At 41.7% G+C, this 21,627-nt stretch overlaps 1 protein-coding gene and 1 long non-coding RNA gene across 2 annotated transcripts in view; one reads left to right on the top strand and one right to left on the bottom strand.

The window, feature by feature from the left end:
* VOPP1 (VOPP1 WW domain binding protein) overlaps positions 1 to 4,003 on the top strand; it is a 43,725-nt gene extending 39,722 nt beyond the window's left edge. The window contains exon 5 of the mRNA XM_082192938.1: positions 188 to 4,003. Coding sequence (XP_082049064.1) covers positions 188 to 369 — 182 coding nt within the window. The 3' untranslated portion in view covers positions 370 to 4,003. The remainder of the gene's footprint in view (positions 1 to 187) is intronic.
* A 362-nt stretch (positions 4,004 to 4,365) lies between these two features.
* On the bottom strand, positions 4,366 to 21,121 carry LOC309515261. Its single transcript, XR_014212370.1, has 2 exons — positions 19,138 to 21,121; positions 4,366 to 5,705 (listed from the first exon to the last, which is right to left on the bottom strand). It is a non-coding gene; the product is annotated as an uncharacterized lncRNA (long non-coding RNA).
* Positions 21,122 to 21,627: the final 506 nt, after the last annotated feature.

The following is a 21,627-nucleotide window of genomic DNA, read 5'->3' as shown; positions in this document are numbered from 1 at the left end:
GTTAGAGAGTGAAGCAAGCAGGGGTGCACCCATTTTGTGTACATATAATACATATGTATTATAGATAAAGAAAGGGATTTCTTTGAAGTGAACAAGTTGGTGCCTTGAAAATCATCTGTGACTCCTTTCAAATATTGACAACACAGACCAATGTCCGGCATTACTCTTTTGTGTCTCCCACTTTTAGGAGCCCAGCAGCCGGGGATGGCATACTACACAGACCCAGAAGGAGCTATGATGAACCCCATGGCTATGACTTACCATGTCCAACCTAAGTCCCCACAAGTGAACCCAGTTTACCCTCCTCTCCCTTCTTACTGTAATACCCCACCACCACCATACGAGCAGGCGGTGAAATCCTCCACTTAACCTCTCTTCTCTGCAGTGAACAGTGACTTTGGCAGAAGAGAGCAGGCTTGGGAGCAGCAGAAGACTTGCTAGTGCTCTGTTGACCTTTGCTCTCCTCCTAGTTAGCACTGTTTGGACACTGATGGATGTGCAGCCCCAGGGGGAATTCTTTTCTGATGTCTTCAAAGCAAGAATGAAAGTTTTTATAGTGCTTTTTATTGGAAGCCTATATTTAAATCCCATACACTTAAAAAAATGGTCTTTGTGATTTTAAGACATGTATTAACATATTGATGCAGCACAGTATGGTAATAAGCACAAAACAATGTATACCAGCCTAAAAACCTTGGAGTCACTTGTATTTTAAATATGGGAAACCAGGAGCCCAGGACAGGAGGTAATGGCAGAAGCAAGTGAAAGATGTGAGATGAGTGATGCTTGTTAATCAAGGAAGCGACTGGATCATGCCGACTCCAAGGAACTGTGGTAAGATAAAGTGTGGGAAATGGTTCCAGGGCGGAAAAAGATCCATTGCCCTGCTTCACTTGAACAAACACTGGGTGGAACAGGTTTATAGCAGCTCTGCCTGTGGTCCAACCCTAGCATCTTAAATCTGGCTCCCCCTTTTTTTTGCTGACAGTTGTTTTGGGGAGGAAAGGGGTGTCTTGCTGCCAAGAACTAAAATTGTGATGTATTGTTGATGGTGTGAATATCATAGCAATTGTGCGGAAGGTAAAAATGTTCAGCGCCAACAATGATAAGCAGAGATCTAGCAACAAAAAAACTGATTGCCTAGGAAATATTTATTCTCTAAAGAGACTTCATAAAATAAAATGGGTAGTCTTTGAATCAGAGTTTTCCTATTGACTTTGGGCCCCTTTGCATGACATTATTTAGGCGTACACTGAAGATACTCATTGTATGCATCTGAAAATGTGTGACAGATGTGAATGGCACAAATACACTCAGCAGAGCTCCAGGATTGGTTGCAGTAGCCTGCTGAGTATACACTTGATGGTTTTGCCTTTCTTTGTGTGATGTGTCAGATGACCCATGGGTAATATTTGGATGTTTAGTATTCCTTCTCCACATTCCTCTGGGGCCTGAGTCTTTCATTTTTAACATGGTAAAGTTGCTTCAAGGGGACTTTTACTCATTGTTTTTGATGTGGTGACTGATTTATTCAAAATGAACTTCATAGGAGATGTAAGAGTTACCAAATACTAGGGAATGATTGCAGTTTTCCAGAATATGATGAAGAAATGATGTAGAAATTAAGACCACTAGAAAACAACAGATTCATTCCATATCATGGTGAGTTTATTATTATTATTTTAAAAAAGAATACTGGAATCTTCCATAGTTTCTGCTTGCGATAAATGTCCTTCCTTGTCTTCCATTGTTATGCCCTCTGGGTTTGGATTACAAAGATTCCACCTGCACTTGCTTCTCAGTCTCTTAGTATGTTGTAAATGCAGAGTAGATGAGACCTTGCTTAGGCTGGCCAGGTTGCAGATTTCCCCATTGCTTTGTTTCCGCTCCGGAACTGGGAGGCCAGGCAGTGGCCGTTTTTCCCATATACACCACCCACCTTCCTTTTGTTCACTCTCCTCCTTCACCTGCTGTATCAACCAGGCCCCTCTGGTGACACACCAAAGTATCGGGCGGAGACCCCAGGTGTAGGCACACGCCACAACAACGTGCCCCAGTCTTCAGTTTAAGTGAAAGTGGGAATCAGTACGCAATTATGTTTAAGGGACTTGAGAGATGGGCTTTTCTCTGTCTTAGAAAAATGTCTTACAGTTATTATTGAATGTGATCATAGAATCGTAGAGTTGGAAGGTGCTACAAGGGTCATCTAGTGCTAACCTCCTGCAATGCAGGAATTTTTTGCCCAACATGGGACTCAAATCCACAACCCTGAGATGAAGAGTCTCATCATACTCTTCTGACTGAGCTATAATGGGCAATATTATGAAAGCAATATTTAAAACAAACTTTGGTTTTAATATACTCAGAGCCTTGAATGAGTTCTAGTGTTGTGCAGTAATCAAACAAAAACATTTTGAAGAAAAGTCTCACTGACGATTTCATTTCCCAGAAGGTGGAAGAAGCAACAAGGGGATCATCTATTTTGGACCTGGGCCTCACCAACAGGGAGGAACTGATCAACAAAGTGGAAGCACTTGGAAACTTGGGAGGAAGTGATCATGTCCTCCTGGGTTTCATGATACAAAGGCAAGGGAAAACTGAGTGTAGTTGGACACACACTCTGGACTTTAAGAAGGCCAATTTCGAAAAGCTGAAGGAGCTCCTGGGTTTGATCACATGGTCAGAAATGCTCAAAGAGAAAGGAGTCCAAGCAGGATAGGAGTTCTTATCATCCTGAAAGAAAGTGACAAGTGGGGTGCCGCAGGGTTCTGTCCTGGGCCCGTTGTTGTTCAATGTTTTCATAAATGACTTGGATGAACGAACTGAGGGGATGCTCATCAAATTTCCAGATTTGGAAATCTAAGGTTTCTTTCAGACCTAGGTGATCTAGGGGTGTTTTTGATGTCAGTGACCATCATGGGTGGGGGGAGTTACCTTTTTCTCTCTCCAGCTTAACAGCTTGGAGAACTGGACCCAAACTATCAAATTGAATTTCAATATGTTCTGCACTTAGGCAGGAAGTACCAGATGCACAAATATAAGATGGGGACACCTGGCTTACTAGCAGTTCCTATGAAAAGGATCTAGGTGGACCACAAGCTTAACATGAGTCAACAGTGTGATACAGCAGCAGCAGCCAACCCCCCCCCCCCAAACTAGTGCTATTTTCAGATGCATCGACAGAAATGTAGTGTCTAGATCAAGAGAAGTAATGGTACCACTCTATTCTGCCTTGGTCAGATCACACCTGAAATACTGTGTCCAGTTCTGGGCGCCACAATTTGAGGAGGATGTTGACAAGCTGGAAGGTGTGCAGAGAAGGGCAGCCAAGATGATCAAGGGTCTGGAAACCAAGCCTGATGAGGAATGGTTGAAGGAGCTGGGTATGTGTAGCCTGGAAAAGAGAAGGCTGAGAGGAGATATGATAGCCATCTTCATATGTCTTAAGGGCTGTCACGTGAACGATGGAGCAAGCTTGCTTTCTCCTGCTCTGGAGGGTAGGACTCGAACCCATGGCCTCAAGTTACTAGAAATAAGATTCTGACAGTAAGAGCTGTTTGACTGTGTCCTGGATGCTTGAGTTGAGATTCCAGCATTGCAGGGGGTGGACTAGATGACCCTTTGGATCCATTCTAACTCTCTGGTTCTATGAAATTAAAGACTTTTAACAGATTAGATTCTTAGATGTATACCTAGGCTATTTAAGTGTGTACCTACAAATCTAGAAAGTGTGTGCACTGAACGTGTCATTGCAGACACTTCTACAGGAGCATTCACACAAAAAAGGCAGAATTGTCTGACACATGTAATGTGAAATGGCCCTAAGGCTGTAGTCTTAAAGACGTAAACTAGGATATGGAGAGGGGTTATTGCTTAGTTTTTTGTTTTTTTATTATGTATTTTGTGTTCTCATTTTTATGTTCTGAACCGCCCTGTGATCTTTGGTTGAACAGCGGTATACAAATTTAATAAATAATAATAATAATAATAAACGTGAACTTTGGGTGACTTGCATCAAAGTAAATTTGTTTAGGTGTGTATAGTAAATACTAAATTCTAGATTCAATCACTGTTGTTTTGAAATCAGCTTTCAATGTTACTCAGACTGAACTGGAGTAATGTGTAAGCTTCACCTTTCATTTGCACATGTGGCACATGCAGATCACTTGAACACACAATGCACAGCTTCTCAGATCGAACCTTTAATTGAAAATGGCTGCTTTATATTACTCCCAACATGTCTTTGATGGATCTAGTAACAGTGCCAATTTTTAAATAAAGGAAAAAGAAAATATGCTGTAAGCATTCAATCACGTATAGCCAATATTGCACTCATCAGATGTTGTTCGACAACTCTTCTTAAAAAAAAAAGTGTCCCTACTCGCAATGAACTTGTTACAGTGAGTGCCACACTTTTAACCAGTTCTTTTATTCTAGAAAAAAATGGTGCTGGCCCTGCGCACCCTTGTGTATCCCCAGAAAAAAGCACTGACTCTCGTAATCCCTTCCCATAACAATTCAGTGTGTCTTGAGAACTGACAATTTGTTTTTTAACCTTGGGTAGGACCCACTTTGACCGTCACCTCTGATGTTGTAGATTGAAATCCAACTTAACACAAAGTAAAAAAAATTCTAAAATGTGGTTTTTCATGTTATTGATAGCGGATCATACTACCTCTTTTGATGAAGCCAGACTGCTGGTCTGGTGAAAGTGTTCGGTACTCAGTTGCATAAAAAGAAGCAAAGTTGTGATTAAATTTATGAGTCACTTGTTGACTACTTGCATGTTCCCCCCCAAAAAAATATTTTCAGTTTTTTAAAAAACAAAAAGCGTGGTATTTTTAAAGATTCCCTATAAGTTTGAATATTATACTTCATGTGAACACAAATGGAAACCGAGCTGGTTCTGAATATCATGTGGATTGCTAGTCGTAGGCTGGGCTATGTGGGTGCATAAAAACTTGCTCTTGTGCACAGCCTGCTATTATAAGCAGAGGAAGAAGGGAGCAGGGCTGGATTTATGTATAGGCTGAGTAGGCTGGAGCCCAGGGCCTCTAAATCTAGGGGGCCTCACCAGCCCACCTGCTCCCCTCTCCCAAAATTGCAAACCCAAGACTTCATGCCAGGGCAGGGCAACTTGGGCCCAGCAACTATAAGACTCAGGGCTAGCCAGTGGTGCCCAACTTGGAATCTTAGAGATAGAAATACAATCCATCTAGATTGCCCTGGTGTGGGGACCCCCCCAGGAGTGGCCTGCAGGGCTCAATTTGGCCCAATTGCCTTAAGGCCAGCCCTGATGAGACTCTGCAGGGGTTGGGCTGACAAGCGCTGCCACTTCTAGGTCCCTGGTGCCACTATTCAGAGTACAGACTCAAGGACTTGTTATGGAAATAAAGGGGGGCACTTATTGGAAATCATTTTTGTCACCTCTCAACACCTCCCTCAAAACCCCAGGACAATGAGCCTTTGCACTGTTAATGGAGAAAGCTCACAAATTGTATCCCATCTGGTTTCTGTTGGCAAAACTTGTTGCAAGAAAGTGTCAAAATTGTATCCCCTTGTACTTGACCGTGCTGATGGACCTTTGAAAATCACATAAAATCAATGCTATAACCAATTCTTCCATTTCAATTACATTTTTCTTCAAAAGGAAAGGCGGACTTGGACATCGCCTTCCTCCATAATCCTCTAAGTGATGTCACTTACTCAGCTTGAATACACCCCCTCCATAATCCTTAGGATATACAGTCAATTACAGAGCATCCCTCCCTTGAGGGGAACAATGAACATCCGTTGATGGGTTTCCTGAGGCCAGGTGTTCCCACAGCCCATCCTTGGGAAGGCCAGAAGGCAAATATATGCAAATATATGTTTTTTAGCTTGCAGGTACTTAAGGTGTTGGGACGTGGGTGGCACTGTGGGTTAAACCACAAAGCCCAGGGCTTGCTGATCAGAAGGTTGGCGGTTCGAATCCCCACGACGGGGTAAGCTCCCGTTGCTCGGTCCCTGCCCCTGCCAACCTAGCAGTTCAAAGGCACGTCAAAGTGCAAGTAGATAAATAGGTACCACTCTGGCGGGAAGGTAAACGGCGTTTCTGTGCGCTGCTCTGGTTCGCCAGAAGTGGCTTAGTCATGCTGGCCACATGACCCAGAAGCTGTCTGTGGACAAATGCTGGCTCCCTAGGCCAGTAAAGCGAGATGAGCGCCGCAACCCCAGAGTCGTCCATGACTGGACCTAATGGTCAGGGGTCCCTTTACCTTTACTTAAGGTGTTAGGAACATGATCTGATAACCAGGGCAAGTTGATGAACACAACTCCCCTCCCTCCTCGTGACATGATGTATCAGCGATGTATCAATGATGGTTCTGGAAATGTATTCTGGGTAGGGAGGGAATGTCTTCAAAGAGCTTGTAACCCACGTTCGGGGTTCTTACTCTGTGTGGAAACCTGTTGCGCAACAATAAAGATTGTGGTCTACAGACTGCTGTTTTGCTCCTGTATTTGGCTGGAACTTCCTTCTGCTGACCACAGAGACCTGCAGGGACTTTCGCCCTGACAAGCTGGGCTGTTGAGTATCCTCACACCCCAGAATTTTCCATCTCAGAATCCAGAGCCAACAGGCCCAGAGAGTCAACAAGCAGCTGCACAGCCTTCCCCAGCTCAAGGGTCAGGTCAGTAGTGGTACATGCTGCACTTTAATCAGTGGGAGAATGTGAGTGGGAGGCCGGCTGGGCCAGATAGACTAGGCTTTCCCAAGTCTCTTCCATTCCTTCCCTCCTTCTTGGCTTGAACAGAGCAAGGCAAGCACACATGAATGGCACTGGCCTCACCCCTCCTAGGCAGAGAAGTCTATCTTTCACACTTCACAGAGCCCTGTTGGTGCCTGCAGCATGCACTGCAGATTGCCCACAGGCAGAGAGAGAGAGAGGCCTTGGGGATCAGGGAAGGCAGCAGTGGGAAGGGATCCTCGGAGGGATCCAGAACTACCTGTAGAAGGCAGGAGGCCAGGCTGCAGCTTGGTAACTGGACCTCATCCTGACAGATGTTAATGGGAAGGGGGAGACCAGGCTCCAAGCTAACAATCTTTTGCAGAAAATGGAAGAACTGGAATCTGTGTTTATGTTGCATTTTTGGACCCGTGTGCTACGTCATTTTCACAAGGCCAGCAAAGCCTTTCAAAAAGCAGACCTGAGTTCTTGTACAAGTTTGTACAGTTCACTTCTGGATTTTTTGAGGAAAATTAGAGATGATTTTGATGAGCTTGAGAAACAAGCAAAAGCCACTTGCCAAATGTCAACTACAAAACAAGGAGACAAAGAGTGAGGGAACGGCAAAGAAATGACAGAAGTGGACATGATGCCTCAGATGCACTTTCTTCAAGAGATAGGTTTAAGATGAAATCCTTTATCCATTATTAGATGCACTTGAAGCCAATTTAAAAGAAGTAGTACTGTGCACAGTGATGCTGCAGAATTGTTTGTCATTCTTGGTAATTTGACAGCATCTAAGAAGGAATTAAGCAAGGTGTTGAACAGTTGATGGAAGCATACCCAGAAGATATTGACCTGAAACCCATTGATGAACTTTTGCCCTTTCACCTGTACATGACACAAAGCCATAGGCCTACAGCTGCGCATTCTCTGTCTCATACAGAACTTTATCAAATTATATATAAGGACAAAATTCATATGGCCTTTCCTAATGTGGAAGCATTAGGAATCTTCCAGCTATTTCTTAGCCTTATGGCCACTAACTGCTCAGGAGAGAGGAGTTTTTCAAGACTCAAAAGAATTAAAAATGAATTAAGGGCCATGATGTCACATTGAAAGTGACAAACTTAGACAAACAAATTTTGATGAAGTTTTGGATGATTTTGGACTTCCGGTGCAACGCGATCCCGTTGCAAGCGGGGGTTTGACCGAGAGGGAAACCCCGGGCTATTTTGGAGGATAGGGGGTGCCTCAGGGCGTGGAGGCCCCCCGAAAAACTTCTGGAGGGTGTCCAGAAGGTCTGGTTCCCGTTTCGACCAGAAGCGACCAATCCGGCCGTCAGGTAGCTTCAAAAGAAGTGAAGAGAGCGGCGGTGTTGTTCAGCGGGTCGAGGGAAGCCATTGCCGACCTCCAAATAGCGAAGCCCCGAGCTTGTCGAGAAAGCGCTACATTCTCAAAAATAAGGACTCCGGCTTCAAACTAATTCAACTTCGTTAATAATAATAACAAGGAAGCCTGGAAGTAATAAAAAGATATAAACGGAGTTCAGCTGGGAGCCGAAATCAGCTTCGACGCAACGCGACTCCAGTGCTGGGAAAGTGAAAGTGAGTTGCCTTAGCGGTTACTTTGTTTTCTCCGCATTTATTTTCTCCCTAAAAGTATCTTATACGTAGTAACTTTGAACTAAGAGAAGTGGGAGGAAAAGGAGACCAGGGACAACTGGTGGGATTAAAAGTCCTTGAAGAAACGGAGGATTTGAATAGCGGAAGGGGCGCTTCTCCCTATTTTTCGGCATTAAAACAGAAGGGGAGTGAAACCGGAAGAGGTTCCGTCGCCATTAAAAATATCTGGGCGTAGTGGACTGAGAAAAGCTGGATAATTGAAAAAGAGAACAACTTTAACTACTTCTGCAGTGGGAAAAATATATATATATTGGGTCCCTGATAAATACAAAGTACTATCTTCCACTTATCTGTCTCACGGGGGTTTCTCTGTGTGAGTGACTGAACCGTGGGAGATATAGATATCGCAATACTTCTGGAAACAGTGTTACAGTGCTACTTTGAAGAGACTTGGAGACCTCTAGTGGTGGGACTAAGAACATCTGATTTTCAACTGCTTTTACGCCCCCCCGTTTTTTTCGTCTTTTTTTTTCTAACAACATTCCCGTGTGTTTAACTAGACACTTGGAATAGCCTGAATAGAGGCAAGAAGGTTCTACAACAAGAACTATATATTGAATGAATGGTTTATATTTATAAGGGGAAGAAGTAGCTTTGACTAGTGTCAATAATAAAAGGAAAAAAGGAACTCTGGGGGGAAGGGAGAGGCGAAGGGGGTGGAGGGTGTGAGGGGTGTTACATGGGAACGGGGAAATTTAAGGAAATATAAGAATATATGATGTCTCATACAGCGAAGAAAGGAATGAATGGGGGGACCCCTGGTGAAAGGAGGGGGTCCAAACAAGAGACAGACTCCAAGACAGATATTGTGAGGATGTTAGTGGAAATTAAACAGAGTCAAAATAATTTAGAACATAAATTAGAACAAGTGGATAATAAAATTGGGGAAATGGACAAAAAAATGGATGAAACAGTTAGCGAACTTAAAGGTCAAATAAAAGAAGTATTCAGGAGAACGCAAAACGTAGAGGAAGGAATAAAAAAGACAAGATTGGAATTAAAGGATATTAAGCGGGATAAAGATAAGATTAAAGTAGAAATGATGGATCTAAACAAAGCACAGGAGGAGATGAAGGACACTATAGCATTGAATGAACTGCGACAGAGAGAAGTGAACCTTAGATTGAGAGCCGTTCCGGAGATACAAGGGGAAAATATTAAGGAAAGACTAATAACAGAGCTGGTGGAATGGTTAGACATACCAGTAGAGGAAATGGCTAAAAATGTGCAGAATGCATTCAGAATGCGTGTAAAAACAACAAAAGCAAAGAAATTCACAGGTGATTGTTTGATCACATTTAGAGATAAAGAAATGAGAAATAAGATCCTACAAAAGAATAGGGAAAAGAGGCTGAATATAGAGGGAAATTACATAATCATTTTTAAAGATATTCCAATTAGACTACTTAAACGAAGAGACTGTTATAAATCACTAGTACAGACACTAAAAAAGAATAAAATCGAATTCAGATGGGAGTTCCCTGAAGGAATTTCATTCGCTTATAGAGGCAAGAGACATAGATTATCCAACTTAGAAGAAACTGGCAAATTTTTAAGGAAATATAAAGAGTTGAGATCAGAGGAGAATGAAGTAAAGGGAGCAGAGGGAGGATCACCAAGAGATTCAAAATTAGAGGAAGGAGAGGAGTCGAGTGGAAGTAGATCAGAAGAAGAGGAAGAAAGGGAAGAAGAAGAACCAGCGAATTTATAAGGATAAAGAAAATCTAGGGGGATGTCAGGCACTATGGGGTTAAAAATTTGGACTTGGAATATTAATGGAATGAATGAGAAAAAAAAGAGGAATAAAATTGAACAATTTCTGAAAAAGAAAAATCTGGATATCATCTGTCTTCAAGAAACGCATGTGGCCAAAAGACATAAAAAAGTGTTAATTAATAAAAGATTAGGAAATGAATTTGAATCCTCAGATAAGGAAAAGAAAAGGGGAGTGGTGGTGTATGTTAAAAAAAAGATCGAAGCAAAACAAATCTTCAAAGATGAAGAGGGGAGGATGGTGGCGATTCGAATTAATTGGCAAGGTGAAAACATAGTTGTGATCGGGGTCTATGCACCAAATGGTAACAAGACTGACTTTTTAAAAAATTTAGAAGAGAAAATGTTAGATTACATGGATCAAAAAATTATTTTAATGGGTGACATGAACAGTGTGGTCTCCTTAGAGGCGGATAGATGTAGGGAAGGAACAAGTAAAGAAGGGAAATTGCCAAAATCCTTCTTCTCAATGACAAAAAGTTGCAACCTGATAGATATTTGGCGCCTCAGACACCCTTTGGACAAACAGTTCACTTTCCACTCGGGGCCACACCAGTCGGTGTCACGGATAGACCAGGTTTGGATCTCGAGCGAATTGTGCCCAAGAGTTAAACAAATAGAAATAAGACCGAAAGTAATATCTGATCATAATCCGATAGAATTGGAATTGGAGAGTTTTGAAAGAAGAACTTTCAGATGGAGACTAAAGAATTACCTTTTAGATGACCAGAAGATTGTAGAAAACGCAAAAAAAAGTTAACAGATTATTTTATGGACAATTGTGACAAGGGCACAAAGACTAATGTGGTATGGGACGCAAGTAAGGCAGTGATAAGAGGATTCTTCATTCAACAAAATGCGATCAAAAATAAGAACAGAGAGAGGGGTAAAGAAGAAATCCTAAAGCAGATAATGGACAATGAACAAAAATTAATTCAGAAACCTAATTGTCAGAAAATAATAGAAAATATTAAAATCCTACAAGCCCAATTTGCCACAATAATGAATAGAGAGATAGAGTGGAATATAAAAAAATTAAGACAAAAGAATTTTGAATTCTCAAATAAACAAGGCAAATGGCTTGCATGGCAAATTAAAAAGAGGAAAGAACAAGGTTTAATAAATAGAATTATAGCAGAGGGAGAAGAAATAACTGATCCAAAAGGAATCCGGAAAGAGTTTCTGGATTATTATAGAGGCCTTTATAAAAGTAAAGAGAGAAACAATTTAAGGAGAATAGATAGATTTCTGAAAGACAAAAGGGTGCAAAAAATTCCAGCAGATAAGAAACAACGACTGAATATGCCAATTGAAATAGACGAGATAGAGGAAACAATTAAAGATTTAAAGAGGGGAAAGGCTCCGGGGCCTGACGGCTTCACGGCGGGTTATTACAAAGAGATGAAATCAATTTTGGTGAACCCCCTGAAAGAGACTATGAACAACATTTTAAGAAAAGGAGAAATTCCAGAAACCTGGAAAGAGGCATTTATCACGTTCATCCCTAAACAAGATGCAGATTTAACTCAGGTGAAAAATTACAGGCCAATCTCGCTGCTAAATACGGACTATAAAATCTTTGCAGGAATTCTTGCGAGAAGACTGAAGTGCCTATTATCAGAGATTATCCACAAAGATCAGGCCGGCTTCCTTCCAAGCAGACATATGAAGGACAACATAAGAAACATAGTCAACATGCTAGAATATCTATCTGTCAGGATTGACAAACAAGTTATAATAATGTTTGTGGATGCAGAGAAAGCATTCGATAACGTGATATGGGACTTCATGTTGAAAAACTTGGAATATATGGAAGTAGGCAAAGATTTTTATAATGGGGTTAAAGCAATATATACAGAACAGAAGGCCAAATTGATTATAAATAACATCGTGACAGAAGAAATAAAGGTACAGAAAGGAACAAGACAGGGATGCCCACTCTCCCCGCTACTATTTATAATGGTATTAGAAATCCTTCTAAATTCAATCAGGCAAAATGAAAAAATAAAAGGAGTGGAAGTTGGACAAAATGTGTATAAGACGAAGGCCTTTGCGGATGACCTAGTAATAATGACGGAAGACCCGACAATTACAATGGAAGAAATCCTAAAAGAAATAAACCAGTTTGGAGAAGTGGCAGGTTTCAGATTAAACAAGAGGAAAACGAAAATTATAGCTAAAAATATGGACCAAAGCATAATAGAAATAATTCAACACCAGTCGCAGATAGAGGTGGTTAAAAAAGTGAAATATCTTGGGATTTGGTTAACACCTAAAAACATAGACTTATTTAAAAACAACTATGAGCCGATGTGGAGGGAAATAAGAAAGGACCTGGAAATGTGGGGAAGACTGAAATTGTCATTTTGGGGAAGGATTAATACTATTAAGATGAATGTATTACCAAGGCTATTGTTCCTATTTCAGACTATCCCTATAATTAAGGGGAGCCGAACCTTCAAAGAATGGCATAGGGTCTTATCAAGATTCATCTGGCAGGGCAAAAAACCTAGGATCCAGTTTAAACTGTTAACAGATATAAAGGAAAGGGGAGGCTTTGCCCTGCCAGATCTTAAGTTATATTATGAGGCATCATGCCTTTGCTGGATAAAAGAGTGGGCAAACTTAGTGAATACGGAGCTGCTCGATCTAGAGGGCTTCGATAATAGGTTCGGCTGGCATGCCTACCTATGGCATGAGAAAAAGAAAGTACATAAGGGGTTTGGAAACCATATCTTTAGAGGCCCACTTATTGAAATATGGGAAAGATACAAAAACCTACTAGAACCCAAGGTCCCACATTGGCTCTCACCCCTTGAAGCGATAAGTGTGAAGAAAATTAACATGAGATGTAATTGGGCAACATATGGTCAACTATCAACTAAAGAAGACGGGAAATGGAAGCTAAAGCCATATGAGCAGGTTAAGGGTGACGTGTATGATTGGTTACATTACTTCCAAGTTAATGAGATGTTTAGAAAAGAAATTAAAGAAAGAGGGTATGCAGACAAAGATTCAAAATTTCAGATGGAGATTCTAAACAATGACGTGAAAATAATATCCAAAATGTACAGGATATTGTTAGATTGGAATTTAGGGGATGAGGAGGTTAAAGTAGTAATGACTCGCTGGGCTAAAGATGTGGGCCATAACATACAATTTGAAGACTGATTGGTCTGTAATTGGCTGGATCAAGTTTACAGCCTTTCTTGAATATGGGAACAATGATTGCCAATCCCCAGTCCTCTGGTATTATTGCTGTTTGATCTATGCTGGTGAAAAGGGTGGCAATAATACACCAATCCCGGTCCTTTTGTACGCGGATGATGCGGCACTTATTTCCTTCTCTTGTGTGGGTCTAAGAAAACTTTTACGAGCTCTTACAGAGTATTGCGAAGCTGAACACCTAATAATAAACTACACCAAATCAAAAATTATGGTGTTCTCCAAGAGAAAACTCCGACATAAATGGAAAATTAATAACCAACCTATTGAGCAAGTAACATCTTTTAGATATCTTGGAATAATTTTCGATGAGAAGGGATCTTGGTGCCATCAGATTAAGAATTCCATTGTAAATGCGCAAAGATCTTCCAGAGCTATCATAAGATTCTTTTATAGAAAAGGAGGTCAATATGTTCCCGCTGCCTCCCAGGTCTTTGTTGCAAAAATACTTCCACAATTGACCTATGGCACCCAGATATTTAATTGTCAAAAACTCAAGTCCCTGGAATCTGTACAAACTAAATTTTATCGTTCCCTACTAGGGTTACCTACCTGTGTCTCTAACACTGCCGTTAGGCTGGAGGTTGGCCAACTCCCTATTAATGCCAGGATATGGATCCTGAAGATTCATTTCTGGCTAAAACTCATATTTTTCCCAGTGGGAGTGGCTCCATTGACTCTACTAGACCCGTTCCAGTCTAAATGGAGATTGTCGCTCTATGAAAAACTGAGGGGCCTGGGGCTTTCCTCACAAGAACTTATAGCCTCAGGCTTTGAAAAGGCTAAAATGATGGTGAGCCAGCGAATAGGAGATGTAGAGCTTCAGGACCATATGAGCAAGATAGATAAATATCCAGCTATCCAAGATTATGGAAAAGGGTTTAACCTAACCCCATATTTGATGGACCTACAAATCGCAAAATATAGGCGGGCGTTTACCCTTACTAGATTTGATGTATTGCCATCTGCCTTACTAAAGGGCAGATACGAGGGCACACCCTATGCTGAACGAGTTTGCCCATGTGGTCTGAAGGAGGTGGAAACGGCTTCACATGTGTTGTTACACTGCGACCTTTACGGGGATATCAGGTTACTGTTTATCTCCCCTATCATTCAGAAATTTCCAGGTCGATCTGAATCTCAGCGGCTGAAAATCCTACTAGGAGACAAAAACCCAGAAGTAACACTGAAAGTGGCCAAGTTTTCTGCGGCCGCGATCAAGCGGAGGGCATTAGCTGTAAAAAAGTAAAAGATCTGACCCCTGGATAAGCCCCCCCTTTTTTAAGCCCATACATATACTGTAGTGCATATATGAGTATGTATATGTGTGTGTGTCTGTGTGTATATGTGCATTGTTTTTATGTATAATTTTACAACTTTTAACTGACACCACCATTCCCTTGTAAATTATTGCTGCCTTTTATGTTTTTTTTTTTTTTTCCTTTCTTCTGGTCTATGACCGTAATAAATTCATTCATTCAATTTGAAGACTGGGAGAAATTATGGAAGGATGGTCTGCGTGCGTAACGGTAAAGGAAAATGTCATGAAGATGTTCTACAGGTGGTACATAACACCTGTGAAACTATCGAGAATGTACAAGGTATGCAGTAGATGTTGGAAATGTAAAGAAAAGGAGGGCTCCTTCTACCATATATGGTGGGAGTGCGGGAAAGTGAGAGAATTTTGGGAAAAAATATATGTTGAATTAAGGAAGGTCCTGAAGTATACGTTTATTAAAAAACCTGAAATCTTTCTACTAGGGATATTAGGGAATGAAATAAAAAAGAAAGATTGTAAATTTGTATATTATGCAGTCACTGCAGCAAGGATTATATTTGCTCAGAAGTGGAAAAAGCAGGAAATCCCAACGATAGAGGAGTGGAGATTAAAGTTATTAGACTACGCGGAACTGGATAGATTAACAGGGAAGATCAGACACTTAAGAGACCAAAAGTTCATCAAGGATTGGGGAAAATATGTGGATTATCTGGAACACATTAGTGAGGGACAAACAACGCTAATGGGATTCAGAGAAGCACTGTGAATGTTTAAGAGTTATTGTTTTAAGTAAATAGAAGGGGGGAAATGTCCAATGACAATACAAGCAAGGAAATGCGTAACCTTAATTACCACTACGAAAGATTTACGGACAAGCTGAAGGAAGTCTAAAAAGAGATGATAATGTATAGTTTTCGGTGAAAATCTGAGTAATGTATATATTCTTTTTTCTGTGTGTTTTTGTGTTTTGTATTGATGCTGTTTTTTTATTTTCTTTTTTCTCTGTTTTTACTACTTTTCTTTTTTCTCTCAAAAATTAATAAATATTTACATGAAAAAAAAGAAGAAGTTTTGGATGATTTTGCTATGAGGAAGGCTAGGGAAAAAACATTTTAGCCTTCCTGTATTTGATGGTTGTAGATTACTTCTTAATATGTATTTTAAAACTGACTTTTTAATGACAACATAAAGTAGATTCTAAAAGTGCCACACTGTCAGGTAATCATGGTCATATTATTTACACTTCCCAGGCAATATAATTTGTAAACTCAAGGTGTGTGTTTTTTAAGAATAACATTACAACTTCATTTTCCTAAAAATTAATGCTTATTACACAAAAGGTTTACAAAGTTCAGGTATTGCAAAAGTTTTTCAGTGTTAATTTTATGCATTTTTTAAAATCACCATGGTATTTAACAATAACATCTTATGTCCTATAGAGGAGAAATTGAGAATTGCAGAATTTTAAATACCCGTCATCATCCTTGGCTTCACTGAATTTCGTTTATAACACTCTTCCATTTTCTTCTAGTCGTGAGGGTGGGGGGTTGGGAGGGGCCTCACAAGTGGAGTAGTCTAGGGCCGCTCTTCATCGAAATCCGGCCCTGGCTACAGCTGCAGCAAGAATGCTGATTGCTAAAAATTAGAAAGGGGATAGGACACCCACGAAGGAAGAATGGCAAATCAAATTGTGTGAATATTTGGAATTAGCAAAAATGACAGAAGTAATTAGAAATCAACCAAACCAAAGGTTTAAAAAGGAGTGGGCCTGTTTTAAAGAGTACCTGGAAGAACATTGTTCTCAAGCAAAACCTTTAATGTGTTTTGACTAAAGTTTGCAAAGTAAATAACAGCTAGATAGATGACATATATTATGCAAGAGAAGTGAAATAAGGAAAACAACACAGTTTAAAAGATAAGGAAGAAGTAAGAAGCCGCAATAAGGTGGAGGGAAGTCACGTGTGAAGAAGTATTGATTTATTTTGGTTCACATTCGTGTATAAGTTAACATATTTTGAAGAACGAATGGAAAATGTATATAATTAATCAATGTAAAATCAATAAATAATATTTAAAAAGAGAGAAATTGAAGCTCTGTGAGGGGAAGAGGGTGTCTGTAACGACTCCCAATAGAGCCAGCTCAAGCGTGAGGCGAGATGAAGCAGCTGCCTCAGGCAGCCGACATTAAAGAGTTGAGAGTGGAAATGTTCTACCACCCAGTTTTGCCGCCAGGCGGGAAAGAAGCTTCAGAAAGTGGTTCTCCTCCATGAGAAGTGCTTTCTGAAGCTTTCTCATCCATCCTGGCAGGATATCAAGGCTTTGCGAGAGCTTCATGCCTTCTATCATGATGTAGGCAGAGGGGGCGTTTTTGCCTCGGGCACCAAAATGTATTGGGCCGCCCCTGACTGTCAGTACCCTTAATAGACTACAGCTCCCATAATTCTTTGGGGGAAGCCATGGCAGTTTAAAGTGGTATCATACTGTTTTAAATGTATGCTGTGGGCTATGACCACATGGGAAGAAGCCGCATGGAAACAGATCCTTAATGGTAGTGATTCTGAGTACAATGGTTTTGATGCTAACTAGATTCCCTGGATTCACAGGCAGAACCAAGATCCGGGGGGACCTGAGAGTCCTGATGGCAGAAAGGGGAGAGATTTATCACCAGTTCTCCCTCCTCCAGCACTTTAGGCCAACTCTCAAGTAGCCCAGGAGGGATCTATTATCCTCCGGACCAGATTTGAGGGGGAGCACAAGGAACTGTAGGTGGGGGGGGGGATCACTAATGGTGTCTCCTCTCTCCTGCTCGGCAGAAGCATCACTGCGGGAGCAGGTTGAAGGTCCCAGCTATTATCAGCTTTTTAAAAAAATGAGTGACACTAGTAGGGGTGGGAATCAAAACATCAAAAGGAAACAAAGATCACAGCTAAGGATGAATTACTCGAGCTTTGTGCATCTATTTGGTGCAGTGTTCTAATATTTGGAGGCAATTTGGTTAATTATCAGGCTTCGACTGTACATGTTGGAAGACTGAAAAGGGTTGGGGAAGTCTCCAAAGAGGGTTTCTGAGCAGGCATTTGAATTGCTTCTGCACATGTTAATACCTTGGTAATTTATCAGTAAAATTAGTTTTGTTACATAATTTAAGATGTGACAGTAGGTGGCAAAAGGACTGGAATTCATCAAAAGCTTGCCTTCTGAACAAATGTTCTGTGTGTGTGTGTGTGTGTGTGTGTGTGTGTGTGTGTGTGTGTATTTCTTCTCCTTTCAGGATTGTAAAATGGCTCTTTCTTGCCAAAAACATATATCATATGATGATCTAATAAACAAAGAAAAAATAAGCGCTGTTGTTTTGTTTGGGAATTCATAACGTTCTCTCAGCTGAAATAATTCTGGTTGGGTAGTTTCCAGCTGCTTGACGTATTGCAGCTGCTTCCACATTTTCTTAGTTAAAACAGGAACTAGTTAAGCCTAAATGAATAAACATGTCAGCCTTCTCATTAAACTGGGCTTTCCTGGAGTTACAGAACATTTTCCCTAGGATTTCTGCATTGTTTGCAGCAAACACATAGGAACATAGCACGCTACCTTATACTGAGCCTGGGTCCTGTGGAAGAAAATAGATATAGATCACCCATGTGGTTATAATTAATCAAAGACTTGGCTGGATCATAGATCCAAAGAGTGGAGCTAAACATGCTCTCCCATAAGAGAGAGCCCCCAGCAGAGTTTTAAAGTCGCAGTATGCTACTAGAGCGTCTCCATTTCTACCCCTCTTAGCATTAAACAGACCACACACTTTAGTAAGTTTAAAATTTTTTACTTTCAAAATTCCAAAAGGCAGGTTCATCCACGGACGTAGCCAGGATTTTTGTTAGGGGGAGAAGGCCTTTTGTTAGGGGTAAGGGCAGAACCTCAGTTCACTATGTATTTTTATTGATTTGGGGGGGGCAGCTATCCCTCCCTTGGTTAAGCCCACGGGCTCATGAATTTATCCATGCAGCAGCTAGTAAACAGGCAGAAATTTTGGGATACAAAAATATGGTGAAATAGCTCTAAACATATGGTCTGAGCTTGCAGTTCACATGGTGAAAAACAGAATGAACAAAGGAGGAAACTTGATTTCTTCCTTCCAGGTGAGGGGCTTGACCTAACTGAGTCTAGGAACACAGCTCTGTGGTCTTTCCCCCCTTCATGCATTACCTAGCCATATGTTTGCTAGTTATATTTGACTGCAATTTCCCACAAGCGAAGGGGTCGGCCCCCATGGCCCTTCACTTCATCAAATCTGGCCCTCTTTGAAAAAAGTTTGGACACCACTGCTTTAAGGAGTCTCAAAGCAACTAACAATCTCCTTTCCCTTCCTCCCCCACAGCAAACACTCTGTGAGGTGAGTGGGGCTGAGAGACTTCAGAGAAGTGTGACTGGCCCAAGGTCACCCAGCAGCTGCATGTGGAGGAGCGGAGACGCGAACCCAGTTCACCAGATTACGAGTCCACCGCTCTTAACCACTACACCACACTGGCTGGCCGTGGCTGTCCATATTTTCTGGCAGGAGTCTCTTACTAGCCCTACCTAGGGGATTGCGTCCAAGATCGTCTGCATGCAAAGCAGGTGATCTGCCCTCAGCCACAGCCTCATCTCCCTACATCAGGGCAAATGGTAGTGAGGGGGAAGATTTGCATTGGAAAAGCAGGAGAAAGAGAAATCATTCAGCTCCCTCCTCCTCCTCCCCCAGCGCCAGGGACTCAGTCCAAATCTCTCCTCTTCCTCAGTGACTCCTTGAAAGAAGCTATGAAAGGGATCCAATCACAGACGGATCTCTAGCCTAGTTTACCTAGATTTTGCCTAGTTTGGCTTTGAGAGGCAAGGAGCACTATGACTTCTCTCCCAGGAAGAGAACAAGGATGCTGGAATGGAGAGGCCATTGGCTCTTCCGATGTTCTTATCATCTCTTCTCCTTAGCAATGAAAGCGTCTGCCAGAACAAAAATCCCATGGAACCAGCGCAACCAGACAGCAGTTGGAAGGCTGCTTGGCCCCTGGCATTAGAGGTGAGGTCGGGGGGACGATGTCTGCATTCTCCAAACCTGAGGCTTATGGAGCCATAGCAGTGGTTCTCTTAAGGTTTATGGGCAGTTTGCATCAGGGCTTTCAGCTCAAGCACCTGCCAGAATGAAAGTGTCACAAAGCGCTGTTATACACTGAAATAAAATTATATGAAGATGATGTACCATTGGTATTTAACTCCCAGTAAGTTAGCGAATTTGTACAAATTGTATAAATAAAAATAATAAATAACAGTGACCTTGCTTCTCTTCAGTTATTCCTTTATGCTGCATTGGTAACTGTTTACAGCAGCGATAGTGAGGGAGTTAATTTTTCCATTGGAATGGGAGATTCTGACTGCAGAGAGACAAGCACAGATGGTATCCGAATGCAACCTCCGCACTTACCTAGCACTGGTATGATGTGGGGAGGGGGAGTATACACAACTTTGTCTTTCACAGAACACTTCATTCTAAGGAGCAGAGGCAAATGAAGAACTCCAGGTTCTCTTCTGTCTCTGATTTTTGTTGGTGGGTAGCCAGCACAAATTGCTACTAGCTTTGAGGAGACGGGAAGCCTGTGCTCTGTGCTCAGATCCAACTCTTGGATAGACTCCCCAACACCTGGCATGGAAGACCCCACCTGAGTGCCCGTGTTTTCAGAAATCACCCACATCAGTATCCTGGTAGGTGGGGGTAGACTCCCATGACATCCTTTGATTCACAGCTATTAAAAAACCAAGAAGGCTTTCTTTGAGCAGAAGCTTTCATTGACATCAATCTACATTTCCCTGCATAATGGGCTGCAAGGTTGCCACCTCTCTAGAGAGGGGCTGTTCTGCCACACTCTTCCATTATGCGCAAGCAGCTGGGGTAGCTCAGCCAGCAGAGCATGAGACTCTTAATCTCAGGGTTTAATGGTCCAACAAGGTTGTGGCTGGATACTTCCATGGTTTCATTATTTTCACTAAAAAATCCTTTTGTCTGACATCCTGGGCCCTGTATGGTATTGCAGGCAGCTGACAACCTGCCTAATAACAAACAATGGTTTGGGGGCCAAAAATTATAAAATGCTGATGGAGGTGAAAGCTTCGGCTGTGATGGGAAATAGAATTGGGTGTCATTATCTTGGAAGAGAAATGGTGTTCAGTGTGGGACTCTTCAATTATCTGCACTAAGCATTTAAAGTAGTATCATTCCACTTGAAACAGTAATGGTCCCCCCCAACAGTCAATCCCTCTTCTCAAGGACTTCTGGAAATTGAAGCTCTTTGAGTGGACTAGGGGAGCTTTCTGGGTCATGTGGCCAGCATGACTAGGCTGCTTCTGGCGCAATAGAACACACTGATGGAAGCCAGAGCACATGGAAATGCCATTTACCTTCCTGCCGCAGCAGTACCTATTTATCTACTAACATACACCGCTTAGAAAGGGTAATAATTTGTCATCTTGTGAATTCCTCAGTGCATAATCAGCACATAGGTGAACTATGGAACTCCCTGGGGGGGGTATTGGGTAGTTTTTATTGATTAAACATGTTGCGATCTTTTCTGTGAACTGCCCTGAGACCTCCAGGTATAGGGCCATATATAAACTCAATAATAATACTAATAATACTAATAATAATGCTTTTCTATTTGTTGGAAGCCGACCAGAGTTGCTGGGGCAACCCAGTCCGATGGAAGGGGAACAAAGTGGGCAGCTGATGAAGCTGACAGTTGGAAGAGTCAGGAAGGACAAAAGGATGTCCTTCTTCATTGTTAAACTGTGGAACTTCCTCCCATAGGAGGCAGTGATGGCCACCAAGCTAGATAGCTTTAGGATTAGATAAATTACTGGAGGAGAGGACTATTGACGGCTGTGATGGCCATGTTCTGCCACCACAGGTGGAGGCAGCAATCCTGGTTTTGGG

The sequence above is a fragment of the Podarcis vaucheri genome, assembly GCF_965113315.1.
Source record: "Podarcis vaucheri genome assembly, chromosome: 12".
Taxonomy (NCBI): domain Eukaryota; kingdom Metazoa; phylum Chordata; class Lepidosauria; order Squamata; family Lacertidae; genus Podarcis; species Podarcis vaucheri.
Note: the sequence above shows the minus strand (reverse complement) of the source record. Positions and strands in the feature narration are given on the sequence as shown.